The sequence below is a fragment of the Antedon mediterranea genome, chromosome 10, assembly GCF_964355755.1.
Source record: "Antedon mediterranea chromosome 10, ecAntMedi1.1, whole genome shotgun sequence".
Classification (NCBI taxonomy): domain Eukaryota; kingdom Metazoa; phylum Echinodermata; class Crinoidea; order Comatulida; family Antedonidae; genus Antedon; species Antedon mediterranea.
The window spans coordinates 19,510,767-19,530,044 of record NC_092679.1 but is presented as its reverse complement, the minus strand read 5'-3'; the positions used below and the strand labels follow the sequence as shown (position 1 = coordinate 19,530,044).

The 19,278-nt window shown below is 38.8% G+C and overlaps 2 protein-coding genes across 2 annotated transcripts in view; both read right to left on the bottom strand.

The window, feature by feature from the left end:
- Positions 1 to 19,278, bottom strand: part of LOC140061154 (serine/threonine-protein phosphatase 4 regulatory subunit 4-like) — a 51,689-nt gene that overhangs the window by 4,311 nt on the left and 28,100 nt on the right. The window contains exons 14-24 of the mRNA XM_072107626.1: positions 18,506 to 18,589; positions 9,471 to 9,653; positions 7,652 to 7,757; positions 7,126 to 7,273; positions 6,324 to 6,468; positions 5,428 to 5,469; positions 5,086 to 5,287; positions 4,690 to 4,785; positions 4,250 to 4,379; positions 891 to 949; positions 118 to 202 (exon numbers count right to left, since the gene is read on the bottom strand). Coding sequence (XP_071963727.1) covers positions 118 to 202; positions 891 to 949; positions 4,250 to 4,379; positions 4,690 to 4,785; positions 5,086 to 5,287; positions 5,428 to 5,469; positions 6,324 to 6,468; positions 7,126 to 7,273; positions 7,652 to 7,757; positions 9,471 to 9,653; positions 18,506 to 18,589 — 1,280 coding nt within the window. The remainder of the gene's footprint in view (positions 1 to 117; positions 203 to 890; positions 950 to 4,249; positions 4,380 to 4,689; positions 4,786 to 5,085; positions 5,288 to 5,427; positions 5,470 to 6,323; positions 6,469 to 7,125; positions 7,274 to 7,651; positions 7,758 to 9,470; positions 9,654 to 18,505; positions 18,590 to 19,278) is intronic.
- Positions 11,597 to 14,516, bottom strand: LOC140060860 (uncharacterized). Its single transcript, XM_072107220.1, has one exon. It carries the CDS (start codon positions 14,324 to 14,326, stop codon positions 11,597 to 11,599), a length of 2,730 nt encoding a protein of 909 aa, XP_071963321.1. The 5' UTR covers positions 14,327 to 14,516.

Sequence of the window (19,278 nt, the reverse complement as noted above, 5' to 3'; positions counted from 1 at the left end):
ACACAAAATGGAGTCATTATTCATATTACATTTACAGTGAACCAAGCATTATAATATGTTTACAAGTATAATTATATTAGAACAACATAAACAAGAAACACACGGTAACAGACTTACGACTTTGTTGTGGACACATTGTGAGTAGATTTACGTGAGCTTGTACTCGAAACAGAAGAAGCTGAACTATTACGTTGAGGGAGACCTGTTTCAAGAGGTAAGAAGGTTAGTAGCCAATAGAATCCCACAAAGAATAAATCAATTATTACTCTATTCTATCAATACAAATACATAATACAATTGAATATAAATATTTGTTAATGTTATTTATTAATAATATAGCATTATTTTTATTTATTAACATTATTTTATGTGATAATTTGTATAAATTAAACGACATGAAGTAAGCTTTGGTTGTCCTGAAGCTTGAAGAAAAAATAGACATTAATTACAGTATATAAAATTTATGATTTTCCTATTAAATATTAATATTATTTTGCAACACAAAATTATAACAATTAAAAACATACTATTGATTATTAATAACAAATATACACTATATCTTTATTGATATTATTATACTAAATATATATTTGTATATTGAACTACTAATATTATATTATACAAGATTTATATTTTTTTATCAAACAATATATAATATATTACATTTTGCTTCTAATTGTTAAAAAGAAAAAGTATAGTTAAAGACGATTTGTGTTAAGCTCTATCTACACTATCAAACTTTGTGACAAAAAAATGTGATGTGCCCATATATGGACATGATGATGTCATATCACTACCATATTTGGGCATATCAGTACCCTATTTCGGAACATCACACTTGTTTGATAGTGTGGACAAAGCATTATACAGTTATTAAATTTAAACAATACCTTGTACTGGGCTACTACTAGCCACTCTGCGCACTCCTACATCTGAAACTTTTCTTAACCTGAAAATGAAGAATTAATGTAAAGTTTAAAATTATAAAATGGGATTAATTAAAACAGCAAATGTTAGTAAATTGTCACGGTGACATAATAATAATTTATACATGTGATGGTGATGAAATATGATAAAAAGTGATAATATACTGGGTATTATAATGGTGATAGTATTATTGTAGACAATATTGACGGTCCTGATAATTAATAATGATTTACAATGATGATGACAATGTTTATGGTAGTGGTCTTGGTCGAGGCAAGTGATGATATGGTGATAATGATATGGTGATAACGATGGTAGTGAAAACCATTGCGTTCCAATATAATACACACAAATTACATTCAATATATATCATTCAGTGAAATGTCACTAATGTATGCAAATATATATATACACATAAAATGAGTGCACAAGTCTACTATATTAAACTGTAATACTATAATGCAGTGCAATTGTATATATGAATACTGTTTAACAGTAAACAATTTTATTACATGGATAATATAAGTCACATTATGATGACTCCTTTAGGAAATCCCTGGGCCTATTTAGGGGCCAATGTGTCTTAACAGTATGGTCGACACTATTAAAGTGACACACCTATTAAGGGGACACTGGCTCATGAAATAAAGGGTCAATGTGTCTTTTAACACTACTCTCAAACCTATTCAGGGACACCTGCCTGGACACTTAATAAGTGTTCTACTGTATGTTTTGCCCTTGTACTTTCAAATGCTAACACATTATAATATGACTAAAAATAAATTTCAAAAGCATAAAATTATCATAAATAAATGAAAATTGATCTGTAATATTAATTGTAATATATATATATTAATTAAACATGAGTTAGTATTGTGTAAAGTATTGTAATCTCACACATCACACATAAGTATTAAAAGTAAATAAAATGCCTTGGTGGTAAAATGTGTTTACATTATGTAGGTTTTTCTATAAAATTTAAGCATAAATTTATGGCTTTTGTTTCTGTACCAACTCTTTTTCAAAATTGTGATATTAAAACACAGCACACATGTTATATAGTGAATTTAATTATACGACGTGATAAGCTAATAAATGAAGTTCAAGTCACGTGGTTGACCTGTTGGAAATAGAGGGCGGTGGATAAATCAGGCCTTCCGAACCAGCCCTTCTTCTGTTGCTGAAAATGCAAATACATGAGCTATAGAGAAACGTATACAAAATGCAAAATATCTTCACAAGATTAGGGATACAAATTTGAGTAGCAAGACACACAAATACGAACACATACATATCACCATTTGAAACTTTGGGTTTGAATTTAAAGCTCTGTCTACACTATCAAACTAGTGAAAAAAATGTGGTGTGCCTATATATGGTAGTGATATGCCCAAATATGGTAGTGATCATCATGTCCATATATGGACACATCACATAAAGTTTGATAGTGTAGACAGAGCTTTAGAGAGGATGATACTATTGGTGATCAACATGATAGTAATTATGACCTTAATGATAATGGTATAGTGATAGTAATAATAATGATGGTATATTGGTATAAGTAGTGTTGGTATAATAGTGGTGTTCTGGTGGTAGTGGTGTTGGTACAAGGATGATAATATACTGATGATAATGATAATGATGGTATATTGGTATAAGTAGTGTTGGTATAATAGTGGTGTTCTGGTGGTAGTAGTGTTGGTACAAGGATGATGGTATACTGATGATAATGATGATATATTGGTATCAGTAGTGTTGGTATAATAGTGGTGTTCTGGTGGTAGTGGTGTTGGTACAAGGATGATGGTATGCTGATGATAATGATGATATATTGGTTATCAGTAGTGTTGGTATAATAGTGGTGTTCTGGTGGTAGTGGTGTTGATACAAGGATGATAATATACTGATGATAATGATAATGATGGTATATTGGTATAAGTAGTGTTGGTATAATAGTGGTGTTCTGGTGGTAGTGGTGTTGGTACAAGGATGATGGTATACTGATGATAATGATGGTATTTTGGTATCAGTAGTGTTGGTATAATGGTGGTGTTCTGGTGGTAGTGGTGTTGGTACAAGGATGATGGTATACTGATGATAATGATGATATATTGGTGATAGTAGTGTTGGTATAACAATGGTGGTAGTGGTGTTGGTATAGTAATGATGGTATACTAATGATGATGATGGTTTATTAGTGATAGTTAGTGTTGGTATAATAATGGTGGTATGGCGGTAGTGATGTTGCTATAATGATGATGGTATACTGATGATGATGATGGTATATTCGTATTAGTATTGGTACAACAATGGTGTTCTGGTGGTAGGTATTAGTGTTGGTATATGATGATGGTATAATGATGATGGTATAATGATGATGGTATACTGATGATAGTATACTAATGATGATGGTTTGTTTCTATCCTATAACGGTGTTCTGGTGGTAATGATGTGGGTATAATAATGTACTAATGTCAGATAATGATAATGGTATACTGATGATGATAATGAGGATGGTATATTGTGGTAGTGGTGTTAATGGCATTCTGGTGGCAGTGGTTTTGGTATAAGGATGATGGTATATTGATGATATTGGTAATAGTGATAATTATGATAAATTAGAAAGGATGCTGAAAGTGCAGATAAGGAGAAGATACATTTAATGCAGGGATATATATGTATGCCTACCAAAATGCAATATGTACACTATATAATATTACACATATTTCTATTGTACAGAAAAGACAAACAAATATTAACATTTACATTACAATTTACGGTATATAATACATTCTTTTTTCATTTCAAACAATGAATCGATAAAATGTTTTTGCAAATGAATTTTTAAGTTATAACGCAATTTTTAATTATTATATATAACCTAATATCAACCTACTATTAATCTTCAATCAACACTCGGTACAAACATATTTACTTTACTCAACACTCCACACAACATATTAATTTAGTATTCATACCACTTCATAAAAACACTATTATTAATTAATTTACATACAGCAAAATAATCAATAATACAATATATAGTATTAATATACATACGAGAGATATAGTTTTATATGTAAAAATGATAATCCTTTTTGCTACTTTAATATTGGAAACAGCTGTGGCCAGGCTAAATATGGTAGTGATATGCCTAAATATGGTGGAGATATGACATCATCATGTCCATATATAAAGGCACATCACATTTTTTGTCACATAACAATTTGATAGTGTAGATAAAACTTTAATGAGGTATAAATTTGGCAAAATTTGGATTCCTTAAAAAGACATTTTGTTTGATAAAACATAATTGACTTACTTTCCAGTTGGTGATTCTATATTGTTGTTTTCGGCATGCGTTGGAGATTTGCGACCACGGTTACCAGCCGACTTGGACGAGAGCGATGAGTTGGTGTGTGCTTTCACAGTTGACTTTGTAGTCTTAGAAGCTAAAACGAAATAGTATATACAATTTGTTTGATTTTTTAGTTTCATAATATTCATGCTAAATGAGGACATTTGGATTAGGTCTTCTACGGACACATGGCAGCCACAGTACAGTGCCTACCATAAACAGGTTAAGATGGACCAGTACAACAGGGGTAACCAAAAACGTTTTTTTTGGAAAGATTCATTAGGCTCTTTAAAGTTCACACAAGCCAGATGTGTACAATGGATTTCCAGTTTTAAAGCCATTCATTTTGGAAAAAGAAAGACTTATTCCATATGATGACATAGTGAGAATGCTGTTCTATTTACCTTTTGCTGAGGTGTGGTGAGGTGGAGGACCAGGCAGGATAGATGAGGTTGCATTCTTCTTACTAGTTGAACTTGTTGTCTTATTTGTTTTAGAGCCTAGCAAATGCCGAAATTAACAAACATTTTCAATCATCATGTAGACAAAAACACTAAGAGTTGAAACCATGATTCATACTATAATACACAGTGTTGTGCTCAAAAGGTTTTTAAACAATGTAATGTAATAACATGTACAGCGCTTAGAGGTTTCACAACATTAGGTGCTTTATAAATCCAGTATATATTATTATTAATGGACACAAAATTATTATTAATAATCACAATAAAAAGTTTTTTTAATGCCACAATAATTTAATTAATTTTAAATGCCAATTTTCATTGTTAAAGATTATTTACCAGTATTTCGTTTAGTTGAAAGCTTGGATTCTGTAATATTTGCGCTGTTGGGTTTTTTACGGTCGGTTTTGGAAGGAGCACCAGGTTTACTTGGCGCTTGCTCTTTTTCCTCTAGTTCTCGTTTTTCTAATTCTAAAATCTTTTTTTCTTCTTCTTCTTTACGCTGATCTAAAATATCATGTTCTGTTCCCGGCTTTGTAAGCTGCGAAAAACCCCAAAAAGATTACAAATATTAATATTTGAATAATGTTAAATGTATAATGTATCCGATCTATGGTAAAAATATAATATGGTTTGAAACAGTTGTTTTAATCTTAAATTGACATGGTGTAAAATACTTACAGATTCCATAACAACTTGAATTTTATCCAATTCGAATGAAGCCTAAAATGGAAATAAGAAAACCGGTATTTTAATGAATTTGATTTTAATACATAGAGTAACATAAATACTAAAAATACTTCAGAATTGCAAGGCTATAATTCTATTTACTCATTAAATCATAAAAATACAATTGTAATTTTTCTCATTTATCTATTATTTATTATTTCTTTATTACTTTTGATCAATTGTACTTTCATTTTATTTCAAGCACAAAATGTTTTATGGAAAAAGTGAAATAAATGTTATCAATTGTCGTATTCGATTGGGAACTTTCGTTGTCAACGTAAAGATTCGCTGAGTACTTTTTGTATTCGAATTGTAAATTTGTGCTCAACAGAAAGTCATTCGAATAGAAAACGTTGACAACGAAAGCTTTTTCGTTAAGAACAATCTCAATGCTCAAAATACTCCGTTAAAGAAGTACTCAACGAAAAAACTACTCAACCGTCCACTCGCATACGACAATTTGTTCATAATGTATGCACATAAGGTTACCAGTCAGCTTCTTGTTAAAGAATCTGAGGGCATTGGTTCAATTCCAATCGTAACTTGGATAATTCTCATGATTAAAAATAGTATTTCGCATTCTGTCCGTAGTTTATAAATTACTATTAAAACTCTATCAAACTTTATGTCACAAAAAAATGTATGGACATGATGATGTCATATTACTACCATATTTGAGCATATCACTACCATATTTGGGCACATCACACTTTTTTTTGTCAAACTAGTTTGATAGTGTAGACAGAGCTTTATTCTTCAAGTGGAGTTGTTTTGCTGAGGATGGGATTTGAACCCAGGACCATGGGAATTTAGTATAGTATGATTTATTTTGTAAATATGTAACCTACATTTCTAATTGCGGATTTGACGTCCCTGTCGTTTTCTTGTAGCATTAGCTTCCTTGCCATGTACTCCAAATCTTGTAGCATCTGTCGATCCTTAGGTAACTTCATTTGAGACTTTAACATAGGCAAGATTGTGCAGAATTTTAACCTGTAAACATATGTAAATATATGTTATAAGTCATGAATATGAAATTGTGTAATATATTGAATAAACACAGTACAAATAACGACATTTGGCCTATTTCTGTTGCAAACAATCACTATCATTTAACCAGGTAAAATAAATTAACATAGGCAAGATTGTGCAGAATTTTAAACTGTAAAATATTAATAATTATGAACATGAAATTGTGTAGTAATCATATTAAGCAACAACATTTTGCTTGTTTCTGCTGCGAATATATAACCAATTATTAAATTATCCCAAATTTCGCAATAGCAGAAACAGGAAAAAAAAAAAGTTAAATGACATTCTCAAAACAACGGTTAAAAACACAAATTTTTTGGGTGTTTGAATGCCATTTAACCTGTTAGGGCTATGTAAGTTTTAGCTGCAATGCAATATAAAGATTTTATTCACCCCTGTTGACCTTAAGGCAACTACTCATCTTGGATGTTTGAGCACATTGCATTTTGGGTAATATTTTGTAGCAGAAACAGCTCTGTCTACATCAAACTAGTATAATTTATATATAAAGTGTGCCCAAATATGGTACTGATATTCCCAAATATGGTAGTGATATGACATCATCATGTCTATATATGAGAGCATCACATATAGTTTGATAGTGTAGTGTAATCTTACCTAACATTGGGAACAGGATCCTCAGCTAATTCTAATACAAATTCATACAAATTATCTTTGAAATAAGCCTTGGAGAAAAACTCCATGATATCCTGGCAAACATCAATGAAAAGCATCCTATATGTACATGATTTAGAGTGACAGCAGGCTAGAAAAAACACAAAGAAAAATATTAGTGAATAAAACTTTAAAAAGGGACACCCTCCTATCAAATGATGACGAAGGGAAATATATTTTAAGACTACGGGCAATTTTATTCACCTACACTCCTATTAAGGGGACACTTTCCCAAAAAATATAATATATTTTAACACAACATCCAACGCCGAAACATTTAAGGAGGCACGAAGGTCTCCTCTGAAGGCTCTACTATATTCTCTGTAAAATGAAAACAATAATTATTGTATCAGTGATGAGATTACATTATAAGCCGCTTCTAAAAAAGTTCTAGTCTTGCAATATAAGAATAGACACTTGGAAGTCCGTATATTACAAGAATTAGCATATAAATTGCTGCATTTTTTACCTTGTATTAGTCTACTACATATCTCTTGCCTGTGTTCTTGTTTTCTGTTGTATCTCATAAATACACACAATGTCCTTACAGCAGCACGCTTCACCGGAAGAACTCTCTGCAAAAGACAAGAAATATTTAGACTCATGACTTAAGCTCTCTCTACACTATTACATTTTATTAGACAAAAAAATGTGATGTGATATGGACACAATGATGTCAGATCACTACCATATTTGGGCACATCACACTTTCCTGTCACATAAACTTTGATAGTGTAGACAGAGCTTAAGATCTCAACTATTTCTCAGTTATTAAGGTAAGGACCAGACAATTTTTAGAATGTATATGACATAATGGTAAGGGAATAGCATGTGAGAACCTAGTCGTAAAATCGGTCCAGGAAAGGCTCTCCTCGCTGATAGTTTTAGTCTTCTAGGATAAAAGGTCCAGTGCATAAAAATATATGCATAGCATATATTTCATTATGGGTAGGTGGAATCATGGTAGCTAACCATTGGAAAAAAAAAAGACCATGGTAACTAAACCATATGACACAAAGACCATGGTAGCTAACCATTGGACACATAGACCATGGTAGCTAACCATTGGACACAAAGACCATGGTAGCTAACCATTGGACACATAGACCATGGTAGCTAACCATTGGACACATTGACCATGGTAGCTAACCATTGGACACAAAGACCATGGTAGCTAATCATTAGACACAAAGACCATGGTAGCTAACCATTGGACACAAAGACCATGGTAGCTAACCATTGGACACATAGACCATGGTAGCTAACCATTGGACACAAAGACCATGGTAGCTAACCATTGGACACAAAGACCATGGTAGCTAACCATTGGACACAAAGACCATGGTAGCTAACAATTGGACACAAAGACCATGGTAGCTAACCATTGGACACAAAGACCATGGTAGCTAACCATTGGACACAAAGACCATGGTAGCTAACCATTGGACACAAAGACCATGGTAGCTAACCATTGGACACAAAGACCATGGTAGCTGACCATTGGACACAAAGACCATGGTAGCTAACCATAGCTAACCATTGGACACAAAGACCATGGTAGCTAACCATTGGACACAAAGACCATGGTAGCTAGCCATTGGACACAAAGACCATGGTAGCTAGCCATTGGACACAAAGACCATGGTAGCTAACCATTGGACACAAAGACCATGGTAGCTAACCATTGGACACAAAGACCATGGTAGCTAACCATTGGACACAAATACCATGGTAGCTAACCATTGGACACAAAGACCATGGTAGCTATCCATTGGACACAAAGACCATGGTAGCTAACCATTGGACACAAAGACTATGGTAGCTAACCATTGGACACAAAGACCATGGTAGCTAACCATTGGACACAAAGACCATGGTAGCTAACCATAGCTAACCATTGGACACAAAGACCATGGTAGCTAACCACAGCTAACCATTGGACACAAAGACCATGGTAGCTAACCATAGCTAACCATTGGACACAAAGACCATGGTAGCTAACCATAGCTAGCCATTGGACACAAAGACCATAGTAGCTAACCATTGGACACAAAGACCATGGTAGCTAACCACAGCTAACCATTGGACACAAGACCATGGTAGCTAACCATAGCTAACCATTGGACACAAAGACCATGGTATCTAACCATAGCTAGCCATTGGACACAAAGACCATGGTAGCTAACCATAGCTAACCATTGGACACAAAGACCATGGTAGCTAACCATAGCTAGCCATTGGACACAAAGACAAATGAGACAGCTGTATTATACTTTGAAACTACTTACATGCATTGTAATATGCTTCGTTACAATTGGAATAAATTTACTATAAATTTGATCACTTGTAAGACACTTGGGAAGACAGGAAAGCTTCTCTAACATGGACACATGAAGGCGCCACCGTCGACATTGCGAAATGTTCAGTTCAGCTTCGCAAAGCGCCGGAATTAGCTCAGACAACCCAGATACCTAACGATAAGACAAAATAATATATATACATATATATAAAAATGTTGAGCAAGTTTAATGATGATGCGGTGTGGTGTTCTCCCGAAGCAGGTTTTGCCAGCAAGATTTGCCGGTTTAAATTTACTCCAACGAGTATTAAAAAAGGTGTAAGGAAATTGTACATAAACACTCTTTTAGTGGTAGGTTAGGCCTAGCCATTAAAAACATAGACCAAGGGCAATCAAAGGCTGTATGTTGTCGATTGGATAGACAAAGTACAATATTATTTGACTTCTTTGTATTTAGTAGATAGTTATATCTTTATACAATTTTGTACTCTTCCGCTTAATTTTCTATATTGGGAGAACACTGCATCTGATGGTACAATCCTAGGTTTAATTTAACTCCTTCAACGGTTCTGTGTTAAAAATTCTAGCAATAGAAGTCTACTTACTAAACTTTAAAAAATGTTAGAAAAGTAGAATTTGATGATATAAATAATACTTAGGAAGTCAAATGTCATTAAATATATAAAGGTGAAACAAATAAGCTTCATATTCATATTCTGTGTAGCATGGAATTTATTGTTTCTGGTATAAAATCACAGCAAAAAGAGTATATGGTATTTTAAATGTTAATGGTATTTCTTGTGAAAATTCCATCATGTAAAAAAGACTATGTCTATGTGTACACTTTGTAATATAATCTGTAATTGGTGCCATTCAACTGAAATTGAGTACATTTATATCATTTAACTAGATCTTTAAAAAATAAGCATGTTATTTTTTTTAAACATCAATGTATTCAATTAGGACATAGTCACAATTGTTGTTCTGCAACAAGATACAGTTTAAAAATAGACAAAATCATTAGAAGCTTTTCAAGCTGTTCAGATGTGTTTTTTTTCTATCATGAAGAAGTAATTAAAAATACTAATGAAAAAAGATATAGTAATGAGACTCCCTAGTGTATTATTCATACAATCAGGTAGTTTTTTTTACCAGCATGAAGCTCCTTAAGTTGTTAAAAATCATGATAATGAAAAATGCTAATTAGCTAATTATGTGTGTGAATGATGTGTATTTGAGGTAGAACATGCAATTAGTTAATAGCTGGGGATGATAAAAGCTGGTAAAATATTACGTAGATTGCAATGCTACTGTCAAATACATATTAACATTTTAAAACTGCCACAGCAAATTCTCCCTACTTTAAATTTTAATAACCGGACCATTGATGTCAGAGTACCCGATCAAGAAGCACATCAAATGGCATAATTATTATGGCAACATTTCAATTTCTAATGCAAATATAATTTGATAAGTCTTGGCGGTAAGAAATAAACCTATATTTGTTTGATATCATTTTAAATGATTGTTTGGCGATATTCCCTTAAAATTAATTATTATGTAAAACTTTTAATTTTCGATGCAAATACAATTTGACAAATGAGGAAAAATGAAAAACAATATCTTTGTTGTTATGATATAATTTTAAATATATGATAACAAATCCATATTTGTTCAGAGATATTTCCTGAATATACTTTTTTTTCTAACAAAAATTACACAAACCAGAAATGGTGTTGGTAGTCTATGAGTGCCGCTTACCTGGATAAACACGACATAAGCCCTTTTCCACGAAGTGCGAAACAATTACGAAAAGAAGAATTTAGCGGTAGCTCACCTCCATGATAAATGGGACAGTCCGCTATAGCGCCCTCTAGTGGGACCACTCCCACGTAATACCGTCATCATTTCTCAAGACCTCTTGTCTGAGGGGACGGCGGGCGGGCGTTTATCCAGGTAAGCGGCACTCATAGACTACCAACACCATTTCTGGTTTGTGTAGTCTATATCGTGCCTGCTTAAATGGATAAACACGACATAAGCCAGTGTAGCACCGGACTAGATATCTAGTCGGCGGTGGGTGACAAGAAACAAAATTTTTTCCCCAGTACATACCTATAGACGAGGCTTCAGTACTGCTGTCGCCACTGGAGCTAGATTAGCGGACACATCCGAAAGATAGTAAGAGGTGAATGTAGACTGTGTTCGCCACCATGCCGCTTCCATAATGTCAGCTACAGGGACACCCGCGAACAACGCCCACGAAGTGGCAACCGCGCGCAATTGATGCATGTGTGCCGGCGGCGGTGTGTCCGATGACGTGTAAGCGTTTTGAATTGTAGATACGACCCACCTTGCTATGGTTGATTTAGCTGCGGCGCGGTGTGGTGGAACAGAGGTGACAAACAGGTGAGACACTCCGTCTCTAATTGTCTTTGTGCGGTGGATATACCACTTGAGGGCCCTCACTGGGCACCAAAGTTTGTCCCCGTCAACCGCCGAGTAAGATGTGATGGTGGGGACGAACACAGCCGGCGGCGAATATTTCAACGTCTGAGTTTTTGCTAGGAAATCTTTCCTAAACACTAGCCTCACGCCGCCTCGCTCGAACCTCACATGCCCTGGTTCTAAGGTAAGAGCGTGCAGCTCGCCTCGGCGTTTGCACGATGACAATGCGAGCAGGAACGCCGTCTTCAGCGAGAGATTGTAAAGAGAAGCCTTACTCATAGGCTCAAATGGCGGGCGTGTAAGAGCGGCTAGAACGACGTTGACATCCCATCGAGGAATCAAGACCTTGACTGGAGGTCGTTGTCTGAACATCCCCCGTATCAGCTGAGTGATAACGGAGGATGACGAAATCGTAGAACCGTCTTTCAGTGTTGGTGTCACCGCCCCAATGGCGGACCTATAGCCTGAAATGGTGCGGACCTGAAGACCTGACTCAAATAGGTAATGCAGGAAGGCGCATACTTGACCAAGGGTAACCAACCCTGGTGTTATTTGTTGGCGCCTGCACCATGTAAAGAAATGCTTTAATCGGCTATTGTAGACGGTAAGAGTAGATTCCCGACGAGATTTCGCCGCGAGGGCGGCAGGGCCATCTGGAATGCCTGAGTCTCGGAGCTGATCCCTGACAATGGCCATACAGTCAGGCGCAGGGATTGTAGGTTCTGTAGTGAGAACACAGCTCGGCCCTGCGTCAGCAGATCCTCTCGAACTGGAAGACGCAGGGGATGATCGTAGAGCAGGTCGAGAAGCAGTGGATACCACGCTTGTCGAGCCCAGCCCGGGGCGATCAGAAGGACCCGGCAAGGATGGCGCTGAATGTGCGTCAGAACAGTTGGTATTAGTGAGATCGGTGGAAACGCATAAGCCCATAGTCCGTCCCACGGTATGGATAGGGCATCCACCGCCCACGCACGTGCATCCCGAAACCTTGTGCAGAAGGTCGGGAGCTGTGTGTTGTCTGACGTCGCAAACAGATCTATATGAGGCCGCCCGAAGTGGTCGAATATCAGTGTGGCAATGCTGGGTAGAAGGCGCCATTCCGTGGGACAAAGTGTTTGTCGGGACAGAGCGTCCGCCACAATGTTGAGGCTGCCCGCAATGTGGGCAGCCGAGAGTTTGATGTTGTTGCCTATGCACCACATCATCAGTCTCCAGAGGTGGAAGCATAACGTCGGTGACCTCGTGCCTCCCTGACGATTTATATATGCTACCACTGTTGTGTTGTCGGAATGGATAAGGACGTGACGACCGGTCACGTGAGGTCGAAGGGCCTTCAAGGTCCTGACGACTGCCCAGAGTTCTAGGAGGTTGATGTGGGAGCGCGCCTCCTTGACCGTCCAAAGGCCGGAGGCGCGGAGTGCCTTGGAGCAACCGCCCCAGCCTGTCTCGGATGCGTCTGTCTCTATACGGACGTCCGGCAAAGATTTTTGAATCGGCATTCCCACAGTCAACCTGCCTTCTACCAGCCACCATTCGAGATGCGTCTGAATGAATGCATTCGACGGAACCACTTTGTGTAGGGAGTCTATGTGCGGTCGGTAATGAGCCAGCAGATGCAGCTGTAAAGGTCTCATACGTAGCCGGCAATACGGAACTAAGGCAACGAAGCTGGCCAGACAACCCAGTGCTCTGAGCCATTCGTAAGCCGTCGGAGCACGAGCAGATATTAGATTGCGTACTGCACTCATTGCAGACGCGATGCGTTGTTGGGATGGACACGCCAAGCCCGTCACGAGATTTATCTGTGCTCCGAGGTATAACGGGAGCTGTGTCGGCACCAGGCACGACTTCTCCCGATTGACAATGAAACCTGCCTGTTCCGTTACGAGAAGGACATATTGCAGACTGCTCATCAGCCTGTCCTTGGACTGGGCCACGACCAACCAATCGTCGAGATACATGAATACTCTTATTCCATGTTTGTGGAAGAACGACGCCAGCGTTCTGACTATGCGTGTAAACACGCGTGGAGCCGTCGATAGGCCGAACGGCAAAGCGACGAATTGGTACAGTTGGTCGAGGATTCTGAAACGTAGCCAACGTCGATCTGCCTCTGCGATAGGAACGTGAAAGTACGCATCTTTCAGGTCTATCGAGGCTGCCCAGTCTCCTCGTCTTAGCCCCAGAAGGATGGTTGAGACTGTCTCCATCCGAAACCTTTGGGGCCGAATAAACCGCTTGTTTAGACTCCTCAGGTTTAAAATAGGTCGCCAGTCGCCTGTCTTCTTTTCTGTGAGGAAGACGGTCGACTCGTGTCCCGAGACGGCGCATCGTTCGTCGACTGGTTCTACTGCTCCTTTTTGGAGAAGAGAATTGAGGCCGTCCAGAAGCGCACATCTCTTTAGAGGCTCTGGCGGAATTCTTGTCGACCGAGCGCCCCCGCTCACCGGGGGGCTCGTAAATTCGATGCTGTAGCCGTTTTTTATGGTGGCGAGAATCCACCTGTCCTCCGACAGGGTCTCCCACACTCGGGCGAACCGTCTTAGGCGACCCCCCACCTGCCCGTCGATGTTGGGGACGGGCGTACCGATCGCGTCACCGGCGACGCGCGAACGCACCCGGACGCCTGCCGCTCTTATGGCTGGCGTCATATCTTCCGGGCCTGCCTCGTGCAGGTCGGGGATATCTGTTGATGTCATGTGGGGTGCGAACGCGGGAAGAAGTAGAAGCCTGCGTATCAGGACGCGCCGGTGTCGGTACTGGCGGTTGCGTTGGCGGTACTGGAGCCGGAAAAAGGGGAGGCGGTCTGGATGGTCCCGAACGTCCACGGCTAGCCCGACGTTTCTGCGGGAATCTCGATCGAGTTTCACGACGTGCCTCCCGCTCACGCGCCCACTTATCTTCCTTTTGGGAGAAACTCCCGAAGAAGAGATCCTTAGCGCCGAAAGATTCCGATGTAGTGAATCTACGATATTGCGCTGGCGCGATATCTGTCCCCTGGAGGACGTTGACCCGGCGAGCAGCGGCCGACGTAACGGAAATAAACGCTTGCTGATCAGCGATAAGACCAGTTATTTGCTGCAGCAAAGCGATGACCTCGTCATCACGCTCTCTAGGGTGTTCCGGGTCCGCCAGGAACGACAAGAGATAACCAGAAATAGACGTCACGCGTACTGTCTCGCGGGCCGCTCTATCAACTGCGAGAAGCGTCTCTTCTGTCTTAGCAGCCTTCGGAGCCAAGTAGTTGGTCTTGCCAGCCTCTACGCCCTGGTCCTCTCGGACGCGGTCTTTGGCTGCATCAGGCACTCCCGGTGCAATGATGTACTTATCAAATTGCGTTGACGGCACCGGAAAGGCCGACGAGAGAATGTACGGTGCGGCTCTACGTGTCGTTGTTGAGTCGCGCGCAAACACGTCTAAGCGGTCGATCAGTTCTTGGTCGAGAGGCACCACCGGACAGGTAGTGCTTTTCCTAAGAGGCGTACGCATGCCGAAAGTAGAAAACCGCTTAGTTGAAGGCGCAGGCTTAGGCTCGCGGAGCGAGTAGTCGATTCCAAGATAGGCCAGTACCGCCGGAAGAACTCTGTTCACGAGCGCCTGTAAACCCTCCTCACCGGGCCCCCTAAGCGACGCGGCTCTCTCCTCATCCGAGAGCGTGACCATAGTCCGATCAGACAAATAGTCGTCTTCCATCGAAGCACCCTCAGAAAAGGGCGGTAGTGGTGTCTGAGGAGGGGGCACCGGATAATACGGAATCGGAGGACGCTGGGCTGGGGCTACCGTAGGCTCGTCCCTTGGTAAAGCCCTTACCGCCGCCGCAATGGCATGCAGCAACGCCGGAGACAACTCATTAGGGTCCGGGGCTGCAGAGGCCGCAGCGGGAACAGGCGCGGCGCCGAGAATAACCTCCTTCGCAAGTGGAACGGAAGCCACAGGCTCTTCCTCGCGTTGCACGACATCGTGCGTAGCTACCACTGGAGCCGCCACAGGCGCGGACTCCTCCGGAACACCGACCTCAACAGTGCGTTCCACGGGCCGCGGAAGCGACGCAAACTTGGCTGGCGTCCAGCGAACGCAAACGTCACACGGGTTATCCTGATTGCACGTACGGCACTTAATACATCGCATGTGGCGATCCCATTTCACCGTCGTCCGCGGGCCCCTACACTGGACACACTCTTGCTTAGGCATGATGGTGCAAAACACCTGTCTAACAGACACACAATCAACTACCTAACAAACAGTCTCTTAACCTAGCGCCTGACTGATTCTGTTGTATAGCGTTGCCTACACTCGGCCGGTGACCCCGGTGAACTCTAAAGCTATTTCTGACTCGCTTGCTAGGCGAGTCAACGGTTTGCAACGTATCAAATTCTCAAAATAACAATAAGAAACGATATTTCTGCCTTGTCTAAACAACAACGGCAACGTATTCCAACGTATCAATAATAATGAAAGTTAAACTTAGCCTCGGCTAGCTAGACTATTCTAGTCTGTAGAATTCCTTGAAATTCGTCTTCTCTTCGAAAAAACTTCGTGTCTGTCAACTACGACGATACGAAAAGAAATGATGACGGTATTACGTGGGAGTGGTCCCACTAGAGGGCGCTATAGCGGACTGTCCCATTTATCATGGAGGTGAGCTACCGCTAAATTCTTCTTTTCGTAATTGTTTCGCACTTCGTGGAAAAGGGCTTATGTCGTGTTTATCCAGGTAAGCAGGCACGATATAGACTATAATATTTTTCACCTTTCAAACATGAAATTCTAACCGTAAATTTAACCTGTAATAATGGTTTTTTAAGACCATTATAAAAAAAAACAAACCAGTGTAAACATTTTGCTAGACAATTTGTAAGTCATCAAGAGGTATTTAATTTTAAAAATGTCTTAAATGCGTCTGCGTTTATTTGCTAAAAGAAGACACAGAGAGTTCTAGATTGTCTTGTAATCATAATGTCTGCATTTGATGGAGTCTTGGTCAAGTATTGTGGGCATTCCAATATTGATTTTTACGGCAAGACCAAAGAAACGTTTTTAATAGATATTTGACATCCTTGTTGCTTATTAATCAATCTATAACCTAATAATTAATCAGACATTTACTTATCTAAAATAAAACCTAGTTCTATGGAATATTTGATACTTGCTAATAAATGATATACGTATCCTAAAGCATCTCCATACGCATTCACTTTAACTACTTTAGGGATTTTATAGGTTTACAATGTCCATGTATTAGAAATTATAGAAATTTACTATCTAATTAAGTGTGCTCAATCTAATGATAAAGAGTAGTGTCTGTAATGCTATTGCTAAACAACCTAGAATGATAGATACAGTATGTGTTTGCCCTATTATTATGGCTGACGTCTGTCAAATAGTTTTACATTCATCTGAATGATGGATGAAAGAAACTAAGCCAGGACTGTTTAAGCACCTTGATTGGTCCTAACATTGATAAAGGGCTTCTGTCGTCCAGTGCACACCTTGACCAGAGGAAAGGCATGGGCCAATACGTCTGAGGCAGATACTAGATGCAGGGGCTGCCATAAGAGTCAGTAGTGTTGATTTCAAATCCCTAATGGGACCCCAGCTCTATATACAGCACCCGGTATTCCCAGATGGTCCCCCATCCAAGCTCTAACCAGGCCCAACGTTGCTTAACTTCGGTGATCTGGCGAGAATCGGTGTTTCAAAGGGTCTGAACACGCCATTTCTTTAGGTGTGTCATTGGCACTTCCATGGAAAAATGAAAGTTGTCACTTTAAAAAATCTTACAGTACTAAATCTATCGATCTCAGAGTCCCATGTCACAAAAATGTCCAAATCAAAAAAGTGTGTTTCAAATGTAAACAAAGTCATAGTTGAATTATAGTTTAGTATATTATCTCATGCACAATCTGAAACATTAGTGGTATATATACTATCTAATCTGTGCATAATCTACAGACAGGCATTGCAATCGTACACTAGCGTTTAATCTTACCCGGCGACAGTGTACCACATTGCTAAACCCAAAACCAAATATCTAGCAAGAACAAGATTGTATTTACCTGATAATTGCTTTTTAAAAAATAGAAGTCAATTGAAAGTGGATATGATTATTTTGTATAATTATGAATGCATAGTTGAAAATAAAGATATGGAAGATAACAATTTTTTATTTTTTAATATTTTGACCTATACACAGTAGAATCTCCTATTAAAGAAACACTTTAATAGTGATGTTATTTCACTGTATTTTAAGAGGGTGACCCAGCCAACAAAAAATGATACTTAAAACAATATTAAATTCAATGATCTTATAGCTGAAGGCTAGATCGTCAACTCTAATGTTATCGCAGTGAGATAAATGATTCTTCAAGGAGAGGAACCAACCAGATGGCGCCTGCAATCAACCATTCCCTACGCATTACTACGCCTGTGTTAAGCTTATTACCGTGAGAAGCATTCTTGGCATTCTCAAATAGTAGAACGATGTCTAACAACGATAAAGCGTATTGATATAGAAATAGGCTGAACACATAGGTCCTTGAGAAAACATCTCCTTTAATTAATTAATGATCAAATTACCTTTGATTCCGTTACTACGTTGCCGCTGCTCTTTGCAAACATCTGCAATGTCTCAGGCAGGTGAGAAACAAGGCCCTGTAACACCTGTAAAAAACAAAGAAAATCAACACCATTCTTTGTAAAGCTCTGTCTACACAATCAAATTAGTTTGACAAAAAAAGTGTGATGTGCCCAAATATGGTAGTGATATGCTTAAATATGGCAGTGAAATGACATCATCATGTCCATATATGGGTACATCACATGTTTTTGTCACATAAAGTTTGATAGTGTAGACAGAGCTTTACAAGACGATGTGGTCCAAAAAATTTGATAAAAAAAAGTTTGTTGTTCCCAAATATTGTAGTGATATGACATCATCATGTCCATATGGGCACATCACATTTCTTTTGTCACATAAAGTTTGATAGTGTGAACAGAGATTAAAGTTACAAGATGATGTGGTCAAAGAAATTTGAAAGGTCATTCCATAATTAGTATGCATGTATTTAAAACGCAAGAAAACAATACAACATTAATTTAACTTATTGATAGAGAGCGATCATATTTATAATTAGGGATTTCATAGTTAGTTACGCCATGTTAATTTATTATGCGGGAACATTGGGAATTTGCCTCCTCAATCAATTCAAGGCACAGTTGCGGTCGGATTCTAGTTCCACGAACACCGACAAATTATTTGTACTATAGTAGTGTAGTAGTTGGAAATTGACTTCCTCCGAACTGGATACCCTGAATATCAAAAACTCTCCAAAACCAACAAAATTGTCTTA